The 21,252-nt window shown below is 45.4% G+C and overlaps 1 protein-coding gene across 5 annotated transcripts in view; it reads right to left on the bottom strand.

The window, feature by feature from the left end:
* Positions 1 to 21,252, bottom strand: part of TUBGCP3 (tubulin gamma complex component 3) — a 76,780-nt gene that overhangs the window by 26,026 nt on the left and 29,502 nt on the right. For all 5 annotated transcript variants that reach the window (XM_086708317.1, XM_086708312.1, XM_086708294.1 and 2 more), the window contains 4 exons: positions 6,345 to 6,455; positions 5,715 to 5,823; positions 3,778 to 3,967; positions 1,275 to 1,410 (listed from right to left, as the gene is read on the bottom strand). In XM_086708317.1, the coding sequence (XP_086564443.1) occupies positions 1,275 to 1,410; positions 3,778 to 3,967; positions 5,715 to 5,823; positions 6,345 to 6,455 (546 nt within the window). The remainder of the gene's footprint in view (positions 1 to 1,274; positions 1,411 to 3,777; positions 3,968 to 5,714; positions 5,824 to 6,344; positions 6,456 to 21,252) is intronic.

Genomic DNA, 21,252 nt, shown 5'->3' with positions numbered 1-21,252 from the left:
CACTTAGTGCCAAAGAATCTCTCGTCCAAGAAAAGGCAGTAAAATAAAGCCCAATTTTTGAAAAGCATTCAATACTTGTGAGTGTTAGCTATAGGACAGCAGAGATCTGTTTGTCAACCCCTGTACCCTCGGCATTTAAACCATGGGCACAGAGGAGATGCTCTAAGGATACTGTGAAATGAATGGTGTGTTGTGGGGTTTTATTCAATGTTTATTTATTTTATTTTTCTTTAAAGATTTTTTTCTAAATGTTTATTTTTGACAGAGAGACAAAGCATGAGTGGGGAAGGGGCAGACAGAGAGGGAGACACAGAATCCGAAGCAGGCCCCAGGCTCTGAGCTGTCAGCACAGAGCCTGATGCAGGGCTCAAACCCACAAACTGTGAGATCGTGACATGAGCGGAGATTGAGTTGGTCACTTAACAGACTGAGCCACCCAGGTGCCCTTATAATGTATTTTGAATAAATACCATAAAATCAGTCTAAAATTCGTCACCAGTTTATGACAAGAACTCACTGCCTCATATGTCCTGAATCCCTTAAAAGTCAACATTTAGGGGTGCCTAGGTGGCCTCAGTTGGTTAAGCATCTGACTTTGGCTCAGGTCATGATCTCATGGTTCGTGGGTTCGAGCCCCGCGTTGGGCTCTGTGCTGACAGCTCGGAGCCTGGAGCCTGTTCGGATTCTGTGTCTCCCTCTCTCTCTGCCCCTCCCTCACTCGTGCTCTGATTCTCTCTCTCAAAAATGAATAAACATTAAAAAAAAAAAAAACAAGAGTCAACATTTTAAAAAAGCCAACAAGCCCTACTAATGGTCCTTCATCATAGCTAAGCAAACAGTGTGTGATGTTTCTGACACGCATTCCCCTAAGAAAACTCACTGTCTATCAAACTGAAACTAAATACATCTATTTTTGGTGAATATTACTGTTACATGCCATCCCTGTGCCTCCTGCAACATTACCATTAACAGGAGACAAGATTCACTCCACAACGTGCTACCGAGCGCTGGGCTGAGCGCTGCGTGTTCTCCATCCGCAGCCCTGTGGGGACTTTGCACAGGGAGCAGACGGAGAAGCCCAGTGCAATTTAGAGATGTGGCCCTTGTTGAAGACCAACAAGCAGCACAGTGCAGGCTCAGGCCGGCGAGCCTTCCGGCAACGACTCCCACCCAGCAGGCTAGACGAGATGCACGCCACACGCCACACACCGGAACGCTGGCGGGAGTGCTGGCCCGGGGAGCTCACGGCCTGAGCAGAACCAGGGCCACAGTACCTCCAGCAGCCTCACATCCAGTCTCTTGAGGATCTCAGGGCTGTCAAACTGGGCATTGGTGGCTCTGACGGCGGTTTCAAGAATTCCAGTCAAGTTGTGTTGATACAAAGTCGTAGCTGGACGGACAAGTTCTGGTCTTAACAGATTTTGTAAAAATAAAAGATGTTACTTGAATTCTTAAAGAGCTTTGCAAAAACTTAAAATTGTAGAAAGAGTTGAAATTATAAAAACTAAAAGGACAAACCACTACAACATAGAAACAAAAGTTTCACAAAACTAACTATAAACAGGATTTCACCAAGTCTTTTGGGGAATAAAACATTTCTTTAAATCTCAAAAAAATTAATTTTGATTCTGCTTAAATTGAAAATACTTAACATATGCCATACACATTAACAAATCAAGTTTTCAACTTAAGTCTGGCCTACAGTAACGGGAACTACTGGAATTTTCTGCACAGACCCAATGGGTAGAGAGGTCTTTGTTAAATCAAAACAACCACATACACAGACGTCATGATTCTAGAAGCTAAAAATTGCCGCGTTATCAGCAAACACTTCTCTGGGGTTACTCATGTCTGGGTTGCTAAACAGAAAGCTAACGTTACCGGGCAAGAACCGGCCAGGTTACCAACACAGCCTGACGGCAAGGGGAAGTGCAGGAAAGGGGCCACCCAGTGCAAACAAGCCGCTGTGTGTGAGCACTAGGTTGGAGTGCGCCACCTGAGGGCCACAGCCAACACCCCGTGTGACACACAGGACCAGTCGGTACGAGAGCAAATCCTAGGAGTTCTCATCAAAAGGAGAAAAGGGGTTTCTTTCCTTTTTTTCTTTTCTTTGTGTCTATGTGAGAAAATGGATGCTAGCTGAGCCTGCTGTGGTCACCATTTCACAACACATGGAATCAAGCCATCGTGCTGTACACCTTACACTCACACAGTGATCTAGGTCAACTATTGCTCAATACGCTGGGGGCAAAGCCTGCCCATCACCCCCAGGCGTGCACATAAGCTGTGCGGCTCCAGGTCTTCGTGGCAGCAAAACGTGGGGCAGAGACCGATGAAGAGGGACCATGACGTCATCACTCAGAAGTCTGAGGCTAGGTGGAGACCAGGGACATCCCCCACTTTAAAGCCACAAACTTCAAACATGTCTTCAAGAAACAAATCTTCTGATTACGAGATGCTCTAAATATCAAAACCGCGCATAAGGCAAACACGTTAAATCAGCCACACGACCTGGTCCGTAGCATGACAGGCACCCCTGCGTTTGGCCTCACCTGTAAACTGCGAGAGCTGCCTTGCCCACCTTGACCTGCACAGCTGCACCCTGGGCCAGCTCCCCCCACATGCTCACGGGAACCCCCATTTAGGCCAATGGCATCTCCCCTCCAAACAGTCCTGCCTGCCCATGCTTCCGGCAGGCGCTGGGCTGGAGACCAGGACTGAGCTCACCAGAGGCCCCTTCCCTGCTCAGGGTCCAGAGGGACACTTCCACGAGTACGTGTGCTCAGTTCACAGTTCACCAACCCCTTCTCAAGCTGACGACACAGTCACCCACTCAGCATGGGCAAGTAGAAGGTCAGTGACAGCTATGTGTGCCCTAAACTACTTTTCATGCTGAAGGTGGGCTCCAGGGCAGAGGAGGGACCGCAGGGGCCTGTGTCTGGACCAGGGGCCTCATTAGAAACGCACGTTCCTGGCCCCACCCCCGAGGGACCAAGCCCCTCTGTGGGCAGGCCCAGGGTTCACCTCAGCCAGCTCCCTCGGTAACTCCGAGGCACAGTGACATCTCAGGACCAGGCCACCAAAACCACCCCTTGATCACACAGGTAAGACTGGAAGGCCACACACTCTTTCAAGTGTTCCAAAGGGAACATCAAAAAGTGCCAATCTCCATTCCTCAGTGCCTGAGTGGACATCACCCGAGCTCTGGCTAGGAGCCTGGCTGCACCCGAGGTTGGTGTGTCTAGAGCCCGGGATGGGACAGACACCCTGCTGAGGGGCTGGGAGAGTCTCCACGGAGGCCAGGGAGGGACCCACATCTAATTCTGGGACAAAAGGTGCCATGAAAAATGTCACAGAACAAAATGAAAAGAGTAGTAATTTTGTTTTATAGGTTTTTTCCCCCAAGGAACAATTTAAAATTCATAATATGGAAACAGTTGTTTGAAATACACAATTTTTGAACTTGTTTGAAACTGGCACTAAGTGTGATCACACTGCACATGCCTCGGACACGGGACTGTCAGTGCCAGGGTGTCCACAAGGCCCACAGGCTTGTGACAAAGGTACAGAATATGGGAAAACAAACAGACTTCAATGTGACAATCTTGGTTTCATCAAAAAATTTTCCAAAAAAATTTCAGATTTCATCTTACCGATATGTTCTCTAAGAACTCAGCCAATTTCCCCTAATGGCATTTATTCTTTAAAACAAGAACTGTTAAGACTCCTCATGTTGCAATCTACTGTGTATTTAAAAGATCCAAAGAGTGTTCTTACTTGAGCAAGTCCATTAAGTGCCTGATGAAGTCCCCTTGGCCAAGGAGCAGGTAGCGCCTCACAGCCTGCATGTGGTCCAGCAAGCTGTACTTTTTGTTAAGAACGTCCAACAGGTACTTGCTGGTCTCAAAGTAAGCAGCATCGATTTTCCCCCGAAACGCATTCTCCAAATCTGTGAACAAATCTGCAGCTGTAAAGAACAAAACGAGAGCATATACGTACATAACTTGTATTTCAATAAAGATATAACTACCAGCTCCACGCACAAACATCACCGCCTACACCCACAAACGGCCCTGGCGACAGACCCAATGGGCCGGGTGCGCAGGAAGGCGAATGAACCCGAGCCCAAGAAACCCAAGAAACCAAAAAGGCCGCCATCTGCTGGACGCACAGTGGACGCCCGAGCTCTGACCTATGAGAGGCCCCAACAACAGTCCGTCCTGTCCTAGACCTGAAGGTCAAGTCACTTTCAACAACACAACTAACTCAACACCTCACGGAGACACTGAGGTGAAGAAGGCAGCACAGGGAGGGTCAGTGTTGAACTGCCCGCACGGTCTCAAGAACGAACAAGAAGGTGCCCACAGTGAGCAAGCTCTGGGAACTGCTGGCCTCAGGGTGAAACACAAGAAACGACACACGTTGGCGAGGATGCAGAGAAAAGGGACCCTCGTGCACTGCTGGTGGGAACGCAAACTGGTGCAGCCACTGTGGAAATCAGTGTGGAGGCTCCTCAAAAAGTTAGAAGCAGAACCACCATATGATCAAGCAACTGTACTTGGTATTTCCGCAAAGAAAATGCAAACACTAATTCAAAAAGATACCCGCACCCCCAAGCTCACCGCACATTATTTATGATACACAAGATACGGGAGCAGCCCGAGTGTCCGTCAACGACTGAACGGTCGAGAGGTGGTGTGCACACACAGTGGGCTATCATTTACCTGGAGAAAGGTTATTCTGCTATTGGGGGTTATTCTGCTATTGCTAAAGGCAACATGGGCGGACCTGGGAGGGTTACGCTACGTGAAAGAAGGCAGACACAGATACCGTACGGTATCACTTATGTGTGGACTCTAAAGTAGTCAAAGTCAGAGAAGCAGGGAGTAGACTGGTGGTTGCAGGGCCGGAGGGGAGAGAAAGCAGTGAAAGGGTACAAAGTCTGGGTTCTGCAAGCTAGAGTTGCCGGGACGACCATGGAGCGCAGTGCCTGTGGCTAACTCCACGGTATCACATACTTACAGCATGTTATCTATACTCATTTACCACTCTCTACGTTTGATTATTTAGTATTTCATTTCCTTGTACATTTTCATCTTCATACCTAGAGTTTAAGCTCACGAAAGGCACAGTCATTCTCATGAAGAGTAAGTCATGTCATGTCGCCTGCCGCAAACGGAGTCAGAACGACAACATGAACAGCAAACAGCCAGGAGGGAAAGCTGCACACGTCAAGTCGGCCGCACACAAAACACTGTGGAATTACTTCGGTGGGGCGGGCAGCAGATGGGAAAAACGGAAGCGAGGGCAGCAGCGAACAAGGGGACCATAGGACATCTCACACAGGCAGTCACTTCACCCAGCACTTCCCCTGCTAACTTCTGAATAAGCCTCTTTGTGTTACGTGTGGCCACCAGTAGAAACATTTTTCCTTTATTTTCTGATTTTGGCATAACTGTCGCTAGATCGTTTTCTTTTCAAAGTAATACAAATTCTGAGAGAGTAAAACAGCTCCACCTAATCCAGTACTTACTGGTGAACTCCACGTAAAAAGAGAAATTCAAACTTCACATAGTAATGTTTTACACACATCACACTAAGTGTGAAGGTATTTCGGATGACAACTCAGAAACTGTCAGTCCTACAGGACAGAAAACACTTCAAGCGACAGCTCTATCGCACCCCCACCACCACCGCCACCACCGCCACCGTACCATCCTGGGGGGAGTCGGCAGACTTGGTCACAGCTATCATCTTTGTAGTGGGTGTCTGGTCATGACAAACCTGGTGCAGGAAATTTATTGATTTTCCGATCAAAAGGACCTAAAAAGGAAAAATATCCTCCAGTTACCATGATGTAAAAATGATTAATCATCCAACTACTATAAATATTCATAAGCAACAAATCTACTATTAATTAAAAATTAAGTAATGGAGGGGCACCTGGGTGGCTCAGCTGGTTAAGCTTTTGGCCCAGGTCACGACCTCATAGTTTCATGAGTTCGAACCCCATGTCGGGCTCTGTGCTGATTAGGACTCTCTTTCTCTCTCTCTCCACCTCCCCTGCTCATGCTGTGTCTGTCGTTTCAAAACAAATAAACTTAAAAAAAAATTTTTTAATTGTTTTTTAATTAAGTAGCAAAGACATCTGGGATAGCATCAAGGGAACTGTAGGAACTGAGAAGACTTATTAACAAACACACATTAATCAGTGTATTCAATCAATACATACTTCTGATCCTAAGATGCGATAGAAGAGTTTTGTCACCTGCTGCCCACATGCAGAATTACGACAGCAGAGCCCCAGTCCCACCCCCACCCCCCCCCCCCCCCCCCGGCCTCACCTTCCTGGACTGGTCCATCGTAATAAAGGAGGGGATCATTGATCTCCGTAGAGTGTACTTGTCCTGCCACAGCCGGTCCGTCTTGACGGCTGGATCCGAGGCTACGAAAAACTGAAAGCAGAGGCACGGCCAGGTCAGAAGACAACGCTTACAGCAAACCGCTCGCTGACAGCCACACCGAGGAAGTCACCCTGAAGGAAAGCTCTCCAGAGACGGGAGACTTACCCTTCACAGAGTAAAACCGTCTTCAAAAGCATTTTGAGCACTGGGTGTTGTATGGAAACCAATTTGACAATAAATTTCATATTAAAAAAAAAAAAAGCATTTTGGATACATCCCTCTGTAAATAGAATCACAGACGTCCCAGACTTTTTAAACCGAGTCTAACAACGCAGGCCTTTTCTCAAGGATTCATGATCTTCACTCTGATCACAATCATCAACCTCTGCTGTAGCCTCTGCTGTGCTCTGGCTGGGAGGGCCGCCTCATCTACCTTAGTGAAAACCTGCGGGTGTCCAGGGGTGTGGTGCGGCGGTCCCTGTGCTCAGCTGTCCCCTCCTGCCCACGTGCAGCCCTCTGCAGGTTCTCCCCCGCAGAGGCCCCGGTCTAGAACACAGAGGTGCCAGAGCTAATGGACCCTGCTCACGGACTGCTGGCTGCAGGCTGACCTGGGCGTGTGGGTGGCCAGCACCTGCCTGCCTGGCGGCACTGCAGGAAGTGCCTTCCCAAGAACCACCCTGCACAGAAGCTTCTCCCCTGTCCACTGTGCTCCTCACTTTTGCTGATCCCACTGCCCAACCTGACCCTGATGTGAGAAAGGGCACGAGGCCACTCTCATGTTTCAGTCCCATGTCCTTTAAGTTTTTTTTTTTTAATTTTTTTAGGTTTATTTATTTTTGAGAAAGAGACAGAGCATGGGATGGGGGAGGGGCAGAGAGAGAAGGGGAGACAAAGAATCCCAAGCAGGCTCTGTACTGACAGGGTAGAGCCCGACGCAGGGCTTGAACCCACACACTGCAAGATCATGACCTGAGCTGAAGCTGGATGCTTAACTGACCAAGTCCCCAGGTGCCCCTCAGCCCTATGTCCTAAATACGTTTGGGCTTTTATCTCTATAAACTCAATTTCTAGTAGAACTGCCAAGTCAAAGCAATTTTTAATTTTTAGAGACATGTCAGACTCCCCTTCCCAACCAAACAGGCACGTCCACGGACACTCCCACAAGGAGGATGGCCCCTGTTCTGCATCCTCGCTTGTGTTAGACTGTGCCAGTCAGCTGGTGAAGCTGTGGCCACCTGTACTGTTAACATCCTGACACAGGAAGTGGGGCCTGTTTCCGCGATGCTGATGGCTGTTTGCTTTTATTCTCCCATAAACTGTCTTTTCATCTCCTCAACCGTCTACTGACACTGTCCTTTTCTCATCAACATATGAAAATTCTGTTATATTAGGGAAAATGACCATCTGTGGATGAAGTATTACTAATTTACTTTCTCCAAGTTAACCATTTGGCACCGTTTACAGCATATTCCATGTTTTCGCTTTGTTCCACTTCCGTTGTGTAGGTGGATGTCTTCCTTTATGGAAGAAGACTTTCTTGTCTTCCTACGATCTTCCCGCTCCTAGATTACGGACAATTTTCTCTTACTATTCCTGACATGTTATTTTTATTACTTACATTTTTCATCTGTCTAGAATTTACCTTGGATATGATGTCGGGGCTAGTGTTTCCTTCTGGAGCATCCTCCCTCTACTGGCCGAGCTAGCACCTTTTATTTAATATGCTATCCTTTTCTCTGAGCTAAAATGCCTCATCAGAAGCTGTCATGATAATTGTATCGATAGATCAGAAAAGGGGAAAGGCGACTAGATCAAGAGATGGACGAGGTATGTGATAACATCTTTACTTCCCAGCCTCCAACGGTGACCAGTGGCTTTGTGTTTTATCATCATGAACATGGACTTAAGTGCATCTATGTTTCAGTCCATTAGAGTTATTACCCTCACTGGCACGCCACCACGTTTTCCATTCTGGGATGATGGGAGCCCCTTCAAGCTGGCTGCTGAGTCCTGTAGACTCGACCTAAGGTGTCTTCCTTGCTTCTGGTGTGGAAGATGTGCCAGGCTCATCTTACTCCTTTCTCCTCTAGACCTACAATCAGCCACTCCTCCAGGGAGGAGAGAAATGGCCCTCAGTACTTAGTAATATCTTAACACGGAAGCCAGACGGTTTGAGACGCAGCACTGGCCACGTTAAACGTGACAACCTGGCTCCCCCGTGGGACCGTAAGATCCACTTAAGTCGTAACACACTTCTCTAGTGATTCTTACACAAGTTCTAAATCACCAACAGGTGAACAATGCACAACCCAGACTAAGGAAAGTGTGTCCACAGAAACAAAATAGATTTAAAGAATTTTAAAAATATTTTTAGTAATTATATGCCAATGCAAAGTTGATGGTTTCCAGGCAAAACACAAAAAACAAAGAGAGAAAGAGAAAACTTGAAATGAGAAATGTAAAATGCTATCACTATGGCACAGAACCTACTTAACTTTAAAATAAGATATCATTCTTGGGGTGCCTGGGTGGCTCAGTTGGTTCAGCGTCTGACTCTCGATTGAAATCGAGTCAGTTAGTGAGTTCGAGCCCCACTGAGAGCATGGAGCCTGCTTGGGATTCTCTCTCTCTCTTCCTCTCTCTCTCTGCACCTTCTCCACTCACACACGTGTGTGCTCTCTCTCGCTCTCTCTCTCAAAATAAAAACTTAAAAAAAAAAGGTATCATTCTATGTTATTCTAGACCACAGAAAAATATACAGAACATTTATTTTATGGATCTAGTATAACACTAGCAAAACCTGACAAAAATAATACCAAAATTAGAAACTATAGGCTAATTCCATTTGTAAACATAGATGAAAAAATACAAATAAAATATCATCCTTGCATTACTGGAATAAGGTACTTTTGGTCAGGCACACCATACTCCCAATACACTTCAAAAAAAATTTTTTTTAAGTTTATTTTTGAGAGAGAGAGACAGCGAGAGCGATCGAGCACATGCGCGAGAATGGGGATGAACAGAGACAGAGGGAGACAGAATCCGAAGCAGGCTCCAGGCTCCAAGCTGTCGGCACAAGCCCGACGCGGGGCTCGAACTCACGGACCACGAGATCACGACCTGAGCCGAAGTCGGATGCTTAACCAACTGAGCCACCAGGAGCCCCTGAATACACTCCTAAACATAAGAGAATGTATACCAAAGTATAAAATAGTATCAGGTAGTCATTAAAAATAAAGTTCATTCTTAATTATTACAAACTCTTCTGGGAATTTGATGAAAAGTCCAGATCTTCTTTCCACAAAATAACACTATTATGTGCTATTCAGGAGTTTCAGAGATCATGCTTTATGAAGCCCTGGGTAGAGAAGAATAAAATTTAACAGCACAAAATTTTCATTACTAAATAACCCCCACTGTATTGGTGAAGCAGGAATGCAAAGTAGTGTGTTTCAGAAATACAGTGAATGAAGGTTGAAAAGAAATTTGTCATTATTTCAAATTAAAACAAAAGTAAAAGTAAAGTTTACAAAATACTACGCATGTACCATATCTGATAGACACATTGAAAAATACACAAGAATATACTATAAAAAATATACACAAAAATATTGGCAGGTTATCTGTTCATGACAGGATTACTAATAAATTTTCTCCTCTGTTTATATGCTCAAAAACTTTTAATTATTCAAACGTTTTTAAATCAGAAAAAATATCATTCAAAAGAATTGAGTAATTAAGACCAATGAGAGAACATATGATACCAGCAAAGAAAACTGTGCAGTAACATCACCTTCTCATAGCAACCAACAAAAAAAGATTTGTTTTCTGTTCACAGAAATCTACTCCTGAGGGTAAATATTTAAGAGAACAAAATTCTTAATGATGCTAAGGTCTTATTCCATCCCTCTTAAGTCAGGGCTAGATGACAGTCATATATAAGGAGGGACCTGAATAAATGCCAACATATTTATAACCATGTGGATGAGATCAAGTTTCTTATCTTTACGTACAAACTAGTATGTACTGATCTTTGTATTTTTAGATTTGATTTCTATCCCCTAATTTTAAACACATAACTAACGACTGCTTTGAGGGATAACAGGTCCCACAATCCTGAAGCGATTATCACGTTAAGAGATACTTAAATCACCCAACAGAAACTTGAAAACTGTCACGAGCCCACCAGGAGTCATGCAAAAGGTCGCCCAATCACCGCGCTAGGACCGCCCCATAGCCCCCCACTCAGCAGAGAGGGGCTGGTGTAAATTCTGCTGTTACCAGTTATTCACTTAAACGGAAGAGCTAGTCCCACAAACAACGCACTAATTCGTCCTGACAGATGGAGTGCAGCCGGCTTTGTATCAGTATGTAAGACGATTTAATTTAAAAGATAAAAAACTCGGACAATTCAGTCATCTTTAGAAATTAGGAAAGCGTCACTTCATCTGAGGGCAGAGTAGGGTGCAATCACTCTCCCGGCAAACACTGAGAGGAGTAGGTCCATCCTGGCATTTAATTAAGCCTCTGAAAAACATATAGTTACAGAGGAAAAAAACCAAGGTCAGAACATAATTGCTTGTATTTCACTGATGCATTTTCCACTCAAGGTTCTTTACTTTTCACCATGTGTCAAACACAGAAAGAATGGAGAAAAAAATATAACATAATTGTACCATGATTTCTCATTAACTGTTGGACAAATGCCAAGGCCTCCCTACTAAAAACAGAAATGAAGAGGGTAATTTTCTTAGCAAGCAACGTAGCTTCTAAGAAACAGCCATTATTATACAAAGACCCCAACCCCAAGTGGCAATAGGCAGGCAGCCCCCCAGAGCCCCTGCGCACCCCCCCAGAGCCCCTGTGCTCCCCCCAGAACCTCTGTGCCCCCCAGAGCCCCTGTGGCCCCCCAGAACCTCTGCACCCCCCCCAAAGCCCGTGGCCCCCCTAGAGCCCCTGTGGCCCCCTCCACCCCCACCCCTGCGGCCCGCCACACCTAGGAAGCCATACGGGCTCCGCACAGGGAACCAGAAAGGTCTTGCACACGGTAGGCAGGAAAATCCCAGCACGTCAGGGGTGAGGCTGGAAGTGCCAAAATGCTAACACGATCTTACATAGTACACTTTTAAATTCAGTAATTCTTAGCAAAAATATACAAGAAACAGAACAAGAGAGCTGAAGGCACCCACAGATATTCCCAACAGCAGTCACCACATTATCTCCAGTTCCACCGACCTTCCAGTTCAAGGACATAGATTTTTAGAGCATTTTTTAAAAATTTTTTTTCAAATTTACTCATTTTCTTGAGACACAGAACAGAGGGTGAGCAGGGGAAGGGCAGAGAGAGAGGGAGACAGAATCCAAAGCAGTCTCCAGGCTCTGGGCTGTCAGCATAGAGCCTGATGTGGAGCTCGAACTCACTGACCACGAGATCATGACCTGAGCCGAAGTCAGGCGCTCAACCGACCGAGCCACCCAGGAGCCCTGAGTGTTTTTACCGCATTTAAGTAAACACGTGAAGTCTGGAAATTTTCGGATTCTGAAAGCAAGAAAGCTTACATTTACCTTTTCCTTCCGTGTTTGCTCCCAGATGAAGTCCCTCACCCTTTGAAAAGAATTTTCCAAAAGGCAAAAAATAAAAACAAAATAGATTAACGTTGAACTACTGGCATAATTTGTTCACCTCAATCACTCAGGGCAGAAAACCCATGTGAACTACTGAAACATGAAAACCCCATGTTTTCATTTGTACTAATTTGTAACCAAATAAAACTACAAACTTCCCCCAAGTGTTGAAAGTACTTAATCACTTACAAAATCTGTAAATTTTTCGAGTGCTCCAACATTTGTCTACCTTTCCATTTCATAACAGAACACAAAACACAAAACACAGTTCCTGCTGGTTGGGCCAAAGGGTCCTATCTTTTTATAACAATTCACAGTAAAATCCCAACTGGTAGGCCCAGAGGCAGTCTTGAATGATTCCATACCAGAGACAGCCAAGCTCAGAGGCTACCCGGGCCTCTAACTCATTCTTGGGTTGCAAATCAGCCAAGCCCAGAGGTAGCTAAGGCAGGACACTGACCACTGCCCAGCAGCAGGAGAGACAGACAAGCCTTTCCAGGGAAAACCTCGGAAAACGTGGAAGGAGCTTCCGGGAAGGACAAACTCGAGCTCTGAATAGCCATCAACAGACAGTAGGACCCCCTGCAATCAGTCGGAGCCTAATGCAGGACAGTCACTGAGCAGTGGACAGCTGGGTCAGAGAGAGAATAGCCAAGAGCAGGGAAGGTTCTGATCCCACCCCTGACTGGCATCCTCACCTGTCCCGAGGCAGGAGAGCTGGAGCTTCAAGTACAAGCTCACACCTACGTTGACTCTACAGAAAACTAGCTCCTGTCCACATTCTTGGGGCCAGGTCACGACTTTTCTTGTAGGTTTTGTTCTAACTGGGGGTTTCCTGACCTGGGGTCCATGGGCCCAGAAGGCAGAAGGGTCTGTAAACGTGGAAGGGAAGGGAATTACACTTTACTGGCACTAACTTCTATCTGAAATTTAACTCTTCCTTCCATCACAAATGCAAACAACAAGCCACAGTACCTGTGACTTTGTCACCAAAAGAAATCACATATTCTCACATGACCTGTTCAAGTGGGTGCACAGATCCAAAACGGCCACTAACCCTTCTTACTGAACGTGTCAATAAAGACATACATCTGTTACCGCATCGCTTATCTAATAGGAAGTCTGGAAACACTACATAAACACACTTCTTTACCAGGGAATTTTTCTGGTGCGCATTTACTCTTCTTAATTGACGATTACGCTTTCCCTCCCCCTCACAGAAAACCCCCTGAGAGACTACCGTACAGACGAGAGCTGGTGTGAACTAAGAAGGCCCTCTGCTCTCCCTCCCTCTCCTCACCTCAGCCCCTCCGACACACTCCGTCTCTGTCCCACTCCAGTCAGGCTGGGGCGGCAGAGAATCACAGGACAGGACCCCAGGGTCTCGGGCTTCACTGGGCCTCTGAAACATCCTCATGCCCAAGTCACAGTCCACGTCACACCTCCCTACAAGGTTCCCAGAGGGCAGCCAAAGTGACTGGAGACTGCAAATGGCCAGGCCTGGTGACAGGTAATCAAGGACCTCCCTACAACCAGCACTGAGGCAGAATAAAGGCTCAGCAAGGGAGGAAAGCTAAATCTTAGGAGCCAGACATGGCTGGCACCCCTTCGCATAATACAGTCACCATTTAATCATTTTAGAGCGTGAATTCAGCACTTTAACGTTATCCACTACAAGGCTGTGCACCCGCCATCACTATCAAATTCCAGAACACCCTCAGCATTTATTTGCAGAAACACCACACCCATCAGGCAATGACCTCCCCACCCCTCTCTCCCCAACCTCTGACAGCACTAACCTTTCTGCCTCTGTGACTTGGCCTATCCTGCACATTTCACATAAATGAAATCCTACAACACGTGAGCTTTTGTGTCTGGTTATGTCTCTCAGCCTAAGGCTTTTAAGATTCATCCATGCTGTAGCATGCATCAAAATTTCACTCCTTCTTGGGGCTGAATATTCTATTCTGTCACTTGGATAGACCACCCATTAGGTAACAGACACCGGCACTGCTTCCACCTCTTGACCATCCTGATAATGAATGAGGCTTCTGTGACAATCACGTACAAGTTCTACGTGAACGTGTGTCCTCACCTCTCTTGGGCACACACCTGGAACCGCTGGGGGTGCGTGTAACTTTCCGAGAAGCTGCCAGCCCTGTCCCTGAGTGGCCACACCGCCGTGTCCCCACCAGCACTGTATCAGGGTTCCAAGGTGGCCAAGTCTCCACCGGCACTTGTTATGCTCTGGCCTGTGCTCTGCTCCAATGAGATCCCCATGAGTGTGGTATGACAGCCCCCTGTGGTTTCCACTCATACTTCCCTGATGACTAACGTTGAGACTCTTTTCCGGTGCTCACTGGCCATCGGTAGACCTCCTTTGGTAAAACCTGAGTACCCTGCCTATTTTTCAATTGCAGTGTTTGTCTTTTTGGTCCCGAGTTGTGATAATTCTTTATATGTTCTGGATACTAGACCCTTACCGCATCTATGATTTGCAAATACATTCTCCCATTCTGTGTGTTTTTCTTTTGTTGCTTATGCTTTTGGTGACATATCTAATCCATAGTCGCAGAGATTTACACGCAGCTTCAGCTGTGGGACCTACTTTGAGTAACTTTTTATACACGGTATGCAGGTGAGGTCCGAATCCTTTCTTTTGTGTGTGGACATCCAGCTGTCCCAGAACCACCTGCTGGAAAGACTTTTCTTCCTTCACTGAGTGGTCTTGGAGCCTTGCTGAAAATCACTCAACAAACATGAGCACATGTATTTCTGGACTCTCAATCCTGCTCTCGGATCTCTGAGCCCATACTCATGCCAGAAACACACCTGTGATTGCTGTGCCCTGTAACATGTGCGTCGGGACGTGTGAGTCCTCCCACTGTGTTCTTCATTTCAAGAGCGTGTGGCTTTCCAGGCCCCGTGCACTTCCATGTGACTTTGAGGACCAGTGCTGCCATTTCTGCAACAGAGGCCACGGAATTTTGATGGAGATCACATCCAATGTGAGATCATTTGTAGTAGTGCTGCTACCTTAACAACATCACAGAGGGGCACCTGGGGGGATCAGTCAGTTAAGTATCCGACTTCAGCTCAAGTCATGATCTCACATGGGTCTGTGGATTTGAGCCCTGCATCGGGCTCTGTTGCTGACAGCTCGGAGCCTGGAGCCTGTTCCAGTTCTGGGTCTCCCTCTCTCTCTCTGCCCCTCCCCCGCTTTCTCTCTCTCTCTCTCCCTCTCTCTCTCTCTCCTCTCAAAAATGAATAAACATTAAAAAAAAAAAATTTGAAAGCACAGTATCACATCTTCCAAACCATGAACGTGTGGAGCCATTGGTTTATTTAGGTCTGCCTTCATTTCCTTAACAGTTTTATGATTTTCAGTACAATTCTTCCACTTTCTTAGTTTAATTTCTCCCTAAGTATCTGATTAATTTTGACACTGTCATACATAGAATTGTTAATGTTATTTTGGGATTGTTTATTGCAAGTATATAAAAATAGGACTGATTTTTATGTACTAATCTTGTATCCAGCTAATTTGGCAAGCGTGTTTATTAGACTTGGACTGTGAACACTTTAGTTTTCTATGTATAAAATTATGTCATCTATGAAGAGAAGCAGTTTTATCTCCTTTGCAATCTGAGTATCTGAGAAAAAATCTTTGTTTTTCAACTGCTCCCTTGTCTAACTGCCCTGATGAGAGCTTCCAGCTCCCAGTGCAACCCTGAGCAGGGTGGGGAAAATGGACCTGTCTGTTCCTGAGCTGGGGACCGAGTGTACACCCTTTCACCATCGTGACATTACCTGTTAGCGCTTCATATACGCCCTTTATCAGGCGAGGAGGCTCCTTTCTATTCCTTCGGTGAGTGTTCTGATCACGAAAGAGTGTTGAGTTTCATCAAACGCTATTTCTGCGTCGCCTGAGATGATTGTACGTTTTTCCCTCGTTTGAACAGTGTGGTGTATTACATCACTTTCCTTATGCTGTAACCACCCCTGCGTTCTCGGGAGAAATCTCGCTTGGTCATGGTGTACAGTCCGTTTAACTTCTAATCCATTTTTTAGTGCTTTATGAGAATTTCTACATCTATATTCATAAAAGATACTGTTCTGTAGTCTTTTTGTGTTGTTGTCTGGCTTTGGGATCAGAATAATATGAGCCTCATAAAATGTGTAAAAACAAGTATTCTTTCCTCAGTTTCCTAGAAGAGTTTGAAAAGAACTAGTGCTAACTTTATATATTTGGTAGAATTCACCCGTGAAGCCATCTAGTCCTGGGCTCTTTACTGGAAAGCTTGAGATTACGGACTCACTTCACGAGTTACAGGCCTGTTCCAAATTCCTACTGCTCCGAGACTCCGTGTCAACGGTCAGTATTTCTACGAGGTCTCAGGTTTTATTCTCTGCAAATGACTTCATTTCTCCACCATTTTTGAGGTGGAGTTTTTGCAGGACACAGAATTCCTGACTGGCAGATTTTCCTTCCAGCATTTTGAGTGTACATCCTAGTGCCTCGCGGCCTCCGTGGTTTCTGAGGAGAGGGCAGCTGCCGACCTAATCGAGGGCCTTCTCCATGCAGAGTTTCCCTAGGACTCTGTCTTCCCACGACTCGATCACAAGGCTCCTGCGGACATGGCGACCTGTCCCACTGGAGTCTGGGGAGCCCCCTGCGCGTCCCGGCGCCATGGGTCTCTCAGACTCTTGACATTCTCCTCTTCTCTTACTGCTCCTCCGGCGGGATAACTCAGTTGGGTCTATCCTCAAGGCACGTGTTTCCTTTTTCCTGCTCAAATCTGCTGCTGAGCCCCACTACTGATTTGTTTCATTTTGGTTACTGTACTTTTCATCTCCAGAACAACTTTGGGTCCTTTTTACAATCTCTGTTTATCCAGGTTTTGTGCTCTCTCTGATTACAGAAAGTAGCATTTCCTGGGGCACCTGGGTGGCTCAGTCAGTTGAGCGTCCGACTTCAGCTCAGGTCATGATCTCACAGTCCGTGGGTTCGAGCCCCGCATTGGGCTCCGTGCTGACAGTTCAGAGCCTGGAGCCTGCCTTAGAATCTGTGAATCCCTCACTCTCTGTCCCCTCCCTCACTCATGCTCTGTCTCTGTCTCTCAAAAAATAAATAAACGTTAAAAAAAAAAAATTTTTTTTTAAATGTATAAAACATAAAGCGTATAGGGGCGCCTGGGTGGCTCAGTCGGTTGAGCGTCCTACTTCGGCTCAGGTCATGATCTCGCTGTCCGTGAGTTCGAGCCCCGCGTCGGGCTCTGTGCTGACAGCTCAGAGCCTGGAGCCTGCTTCTGATTCTGTGTCTCCCTCTCTCTGACCCTCCCCCGTTCATGCTCTGTTTCTCTCCGTCTCAAAAATAAATAAACATTAAAAAAAAAAAAAAAATAAAGCATATAAAATCCAAATATAATTGAAAAAAATCATACAGTTTGACTCATTGGGCAAAAAAAATTAAAAAAAAAAGAAAGTAGCATTTCCTTGCATTATGCAAATATTTAATAAACTACTTTTATTTTCGAGAGTGAGCGCATGAGTAGGGACAGGAGCAGAGGGAGAGAGAGGGAATCCCAAGCAGGGTCCAGGCTCAGTGAGGAGCCTGACACAGGGCTCAGTCCCACAACACTGGGATCGTGACCTCAGCCAAAATCAAGAGTCAGACGCTCAACTGACTGAGCCACCCAGACGTCCCTAATAAACTACTTTTAAATGAATGGTTACATAAGGCTCACATGTAGCTACTTACAGTTAACCATACGCTTAAAGAAATATGATTTTACAACTAAGTTATAACTCATTACACAACTGAGGGGAAATTAACCAATGTTAGAATTGAAGAGACAAAAATACCCAAATTTTAATTGTGTAAGGATCAAACACAAAACGCAATTGTCTCAACTATCAAATTCTTATGGTAAATATATTGTTTAGAGTGAATTAAAGAGAACTTCCCAAATTTAGTCAGAGACTTAATCAGAGTCAGGAACATTTATAAATGTATGGGTCAACGAAAAAAGGAGAAGTCAAAGAACACCACAATTAAGAGAAAGGCCACAGACATATCAGGGCCAGCGGGCACTCAAATTACATCCAGCGTTCTTCTTACATAAATTAACAGCAAGTAACCTAGTAACATACTGAGCGCTTACTACCTGCCTGACTCCATCCGCACACACACGCACAATCCTGTGAGGCTGCTGCTATTACGCACGCACGGAAGATGCGCAAGGGAAGGCTCACAGAGACTACAGCACTCGCCCAAGACTCAGAGCTTTTCCAAACTGCAGCCACCAGTCAAACCCAAGCCATCAGACCCCAGAACCTGGGCCGGTGAGCCCCACCGCACAGCGACGAGGCAGGGAGTTAAAACAAGGCCCCTGTAAGACGCTGTGAGCTGCCTGCTGGCACGGCGGTACCCAACAGCAGGCACGCAGCAAAGGGCAGAATCTATTTTACGTCAAGGACTCATGTTAGCTCTATAGTCACAGTGCATTTTTGAGAAATCCCAGCAGCCGAACTAGTGAAGCAAACAAGACCATGTGGGTATAAAGTAACTGGCAAATGAACACTTACAAATCCTGAACTTCCTGAAGCCTTCTCTAACCTCAGACACCGAGTAGGAATATCAGTAAATATAAAACCTTAAAAAAGATAAGTTTACTGTAGTGCAATGTTAGTATTCAAAGTAATCTGAGGAAAGGGTACCTGAGAGTGCTTTATAGTTCTGTCAACTCTTCCAGAAGTCTGAAACTATACAAAAAAAAAAAAAAACATTTAAGGATAACTTTATCTGGGAATGCAAACTGGTGCAGCCACTCTGGAAAACAGTATGGAAGTTCCTCAAAAAACTAAATATAGAACTACCCTACGACCCAACAACTGCACTATTAGGAATTTATCCAAGGGATATAGGTGTGCTGTTTCAAAGGGACACATGCACCCCCATGTTTATAGCAGCACTATCAACAATAGCCAAAGTATGGAAAGAGCCCAAATGTCCATCGATGGATGAATGGATAAAGAAGAAGTGGTATATATACACATAATAGAGTATTACTCGGCAATCAAAAAGAACGAAATCTTGCCATTTGCAACTATGTGGATAGAACTGGAGGGTATTATGCTAAGTGAAATGAGTCAGTCAGAGAAAGACAAATATCGTATGACTTCACTCATATGAGGACTTTAAGATCCAAACAGATGAACATAAGGGAAGGGAAGCAGAAATAATATAAAAACATGGAGGGGGACAAAACATAAGACACTCTTAAATATGGAGAACAAACTGAGGGTTACTGGAGGGGTTGTGGGAGGGGGGATGGGCTAAATGGGGGACGGGCACTAAGGAATCTACTCCTGAAATCATTGTTGCACTGCATACTAACTAATTTGGATGTAAATTCAAAAACTAAAATTAAAAAAATAAATAAAATGTGTTAATGATACCTACAAAAAAAAAAAAAAAAAAGAGTAACTTTGTCAATGAGGCAAGATCTGAGATTAAGCTGAAGGGATCGTTTGAGCTAATGACCTAACACTGAATTCAACAGACAGGGTGTTTACTTAGCATTTTATCCTTAAATACATAAAACCTAAGGTTTGCCTTACACATATTCTGGGCGACAAGACTTCTTCAAAGTAAGTATCCCAAAGTGAAGTTATCCCAGTCTTGGAGAGTTTGCTTTTTTGCCTTACCTCAGTGAATCAATGTCCAAAAATAGAAAAGAAAACAGTCTAGAGGAAAATCAATCTGCAAGTCAAGGCCCAATTCTCCGGCCCCACAATTATAAATAGGCCCAGATCACACACAGGTCAGACAATCAATAACGAACTGGTGGTACTTTTAGGGACGATTCTGAAAACACAGACGCACACAGTGAATTAGTGGTGTAATTAAGGACTACTTTAAAAACCCAGTTGCTAGAAACTGCAAACTAAATTATTCTCAAAAAAAAAAAAAAAAGACAAAAGCACTGCAAATCAGAAATTAGGTTCTAAATTTTAAAAAGATAATTAACCAGTTTGTGGCTTTAACTTTTGTTTTACTTGACAACAATTTTATATATATCACAATAGGACCAGAACTGCAATTCCTGTCCCAAACTCTGAAGAAAATCAGCTTCATCAAGTCAACTGGTCACCAGCTGTTTAAAAGGTCAGTATCGGGGCGCCTGGGTGGCGCAGTCGGTTGGGCGTCCGACTTCAGCCAGGTCACGATCTCGCGGTCCGTGAGTTCGAGCCCCGCGTCGGGCTCTGGGCTGGTGGCTCGGAGCCTGGAGCCTGTTTCCGATTCTGTGTCTCCCTCTCTCTCTGCCCCTCCCCCGTTCATGCTCTGTCTCTCTCTGTCCCAAAAATAAATTAAAAAAACGTTGAAAAATAAAAAAATAAAAAAATAAAAAAAAAAATAAAAGGTCAGTATCACCCAGAGGCACCTGGGGGGCTCAATCAGTTAAGCTTCCGACTCTTCTTTTCAGCTCAGGACATGATCCCAGGGTTCGTGAGTTCGAGCCCCATGTTGGGCTCTGGGCTGACAGCTCGGAGCCTGGATCCTGCTTTGGATTCTGTGTCTCCCTCTCTCTCTGCCCCTCCCCGGTTCATGCTCTGTCTCTGTCTGTCTCTCAAAAATAAATATTAAAAAAAAAAGAACAACCACAGACACAAGATATCCAAATGTATAAAACCACGCCATGACTCAAGTCTAGAAAGACAGACAAATCCACCAGAAAAGCGGGCAAAGAACAGGCCCAGCAATTGGTAGAATAAAAATAACAAACATGAAAAGCTGGTCAACCTCACTAGGAAGCAGTAGAATGCCTCCAAGACACCGCACCTCACACATTAGAGTAAAAACCTTCAATAGAACTGAGTGACAGGAGCACTGACCAAGCTAGAGAAGGGGGACCCACGGAAGGCCGACTGCGGGGTGGCCTGGCAGGACTGCTCCAGAGCCGGGAAGGGCAGGATCAAAACTAAAAGACTGCGCTCGCTCCCCAACAGCCAGCCATCCCACTTCGCAGGACCGACCTCAGAGGAACTCGTATGTATGCACAGGGAGACACATGAAAGGGTGTTGTTTTCAATGACATTCAAAAGGTTTACAACTATGAAGACCATCCGTCGGTACAAGACACTACACACAAAGTGGATGTCCACCTTTCCCACACATAGTAACAAAGGACGACTCTAACGCAGCCACAGCAGGAGC

Source organism: Puma concolor, chromosome A1 (assembly GCF_028749965.1).
Source record: "Puma concolor isolate L17-30 chromosome A1, mPumCon1.1.hap2, whole genome shotgun sequence".
NCBI classification, from domain to species: domain Eukaryota; kingdom Metazoa; phylum Chordata; class Mammalia; order Carnivora; family Felidae; genus Puma; species Puma concolor.
This window is presented reverse-complemented; position numbering and strand designations above follow the sequence as displayed.